Source organism: Empidonax traillii, unplaced genomic scaffold, assembly GCF_003031625.1.
Source record: "Empidonax traillii isolate 1590-97213 ecotype Southwest subspecies unplaced genomic scaffold, ASM303162v1 scaffold6825:size5635, whole genome shotgun sequence".
In the NCBI taxonomy this organism is placed as follows: Eukaryota; Metazoa; Chordata; class Aves; order Passeriformes; family Tyrannidae; genus Empidonax; species Empidonax traillii.
In genome coordinates, this window is record NW_020962018.1 from 1 (window position 1) to 1853 (window position 1853).

Sequence of the window (1853 nt, forward strand, 5' to 3'; positions counted from 1 at the left end):
GGCGCCGGTGTGGAAGTACAAGTGGTGCGGGGAACGGGGGCGCGGCCGCGGGGGGCTGCGCCGCCCCGGTGCCGCTGTGAGAAGTTGCGCGCCCTGCCCCGCGCCGGAGCGGCGCTGAGCCCCGGCGAGCCCCCCGCCGCCGCCGCCGCGATGGTGCAGCAGACCAACACGGCGGAGAACACGGAGGCGCTGCTGGCCGCCGAGACCTCCGACTCCGGGTCCGGCATCGAGCTGGGCATCGCCTCCTCCCCCACGCCGGGTTCCACCGCCTCCACGGGGGGCAAGGCGGACGATCCGAGCTGGTGCAAGACGCCCAGCGGGCACATAAAGCGGCCCATGAACGCTTTCATGGTGTGGTCGCAGATCGAGCGGCGAAAGATCATGGAGCAGTCCCCCGACATGCACAACGCCGAGATCTCCAAGCGCCTGGGCAAGCGCTGGAAGCTGCTCAAGGACAGCGACAAGATCCCCTTCATCCGGGAGGCGGAGCGGCTGCGCCTCAAGCACATGGCGGACTACCCTGACTACAAGTACCGGCCCAGGAAGAAGGTGAAGTCGGGCAACAGCTCCGCCAAGCCCGGCGACAAGGCGGACAAGGGCGGCGGGGGCGGCGCCGGCGGGGGCAGCGCGGGCGGCGGCCCCGGCGGCCCCGCGGCCCCCGCCAAGCCCGCCCCGAAGAAGGGCGGCGGCGGCTCCTCCAAGCCCTCCCCCGCGGGCGGCGGCGGAGCGGGCGCGGGCGGCAAGCCCCACGGCAAGGCGGCGGGCGGCAAGGCCGCCCCCTTCCCCGGGGAGCCGTCGGCCGCGCTGCTGCCGCCCGAGCACCAGGCGCTGTACAAGCCCCGGGGGGCGGCGGGCGCGCCCTCGGCTCCCGGCAAGCCGCTGGCCGAGAAGAAGCTGAAGCGGGTCTACATCTTCGGGAGCGGGCAGGCGGCGGCCGCCTCCGCCTCCCCCGGCGGCGCCGTGCCTGGCAGCCCCACACTGAGCAGCTCCGCGGAGGCCGGTGACCCCTTGAGCCTCTACGAGGAGGGGGGCGGCGGTGCGGGCCGGCCCGACGGGGACTGCGGTGGTGTCGCCTGTCCCTCGCCCTCTGGCTCCGGCTCGCCCTCGGATCACCGCAGCTACACCAGCTTGCGCGCCTCTTCTCCGGCCCCCTCGACGGCGCATTCCTCCTCCGCGTCCTCCCACTCCTCCTCCTCTTCCTCCTCTGGCTCTTCTTCGTCGGACGACGAGTTTGAGGATGACCTCTTGGACCTCAACCCCAGCCCCGGCTTTGAGAGCATGTCCCTGGGCAGCTTCAGCTCCTCGGTGCTCGACCGGGACCTGGATTTTAACTTCGAGCCCGGCTCGGGCTCGCACTTTGAGTTCCCGGACTACTGCACGCCGGAGGTAAGTGAGATGATCTCGGGGGACTGGCTGGAGTCCAGCATTTCCAACCTGGTCTTCACTTACTGAGGCGAGAGCCGGGCCCTGCTGGAGGAGGCACCGGCGCGCGTGGCTGTCGGCAGGACTCGCCCACCCCGCCGGGCGCTTTTGTGTCTTTTTTTCTCTTTTCTTTGGTGTTTGTGTTTGCTTTTTTTTTTTTTTTTTTTTTTTTTTTTTTTTTTTTTTTTTTTTTTTTTTTTTTTTTTTTTTTCTGTTTTGTTTGTTTGTTTCTGGAAAGGGGCTGTTGAAAGACTGCTTCTTGTGCTCGGGGAAAGAGGCGGCAGGATCGGGATCGCTCTCTCCTTGCGGAAAGGCAAGCAGTCCCTTTCCTCTGTCTGCAGACGGACCCGCACACGCCCCCTCCGAGAGAGGAGCCTGACGGTGCTTTTTTAGAGACTGGCGGGAGCGAAACGCTGCCTTTTTCCATTTTA

At 67.0% G+C, this 1853-nt stretch overlaps 1 protein-coding gene across 1 annotated transcript; it reads left to right on the forward strand.

Moving 5' to 3' along the window:
• The first annotated feature begins 6 nt into the window (after positions 1-6).
• SOX4 (SRY-box 4) lies at positions 7-1559 on the forward strand. Its single transcript, XM_027911259.1, has one exon. The coding sequence runs from the start codon at positions 151-153 to the stop codon at positions 1450-1452; it is 1302 nt and encodes a 433-aa protein (XP_027767060.1). The 5' UTR covers positions 7-150; the 3' UTR covers positions 1453-1559.
• Positions 1560-1853: the final 294 nt, after the last annotated feature.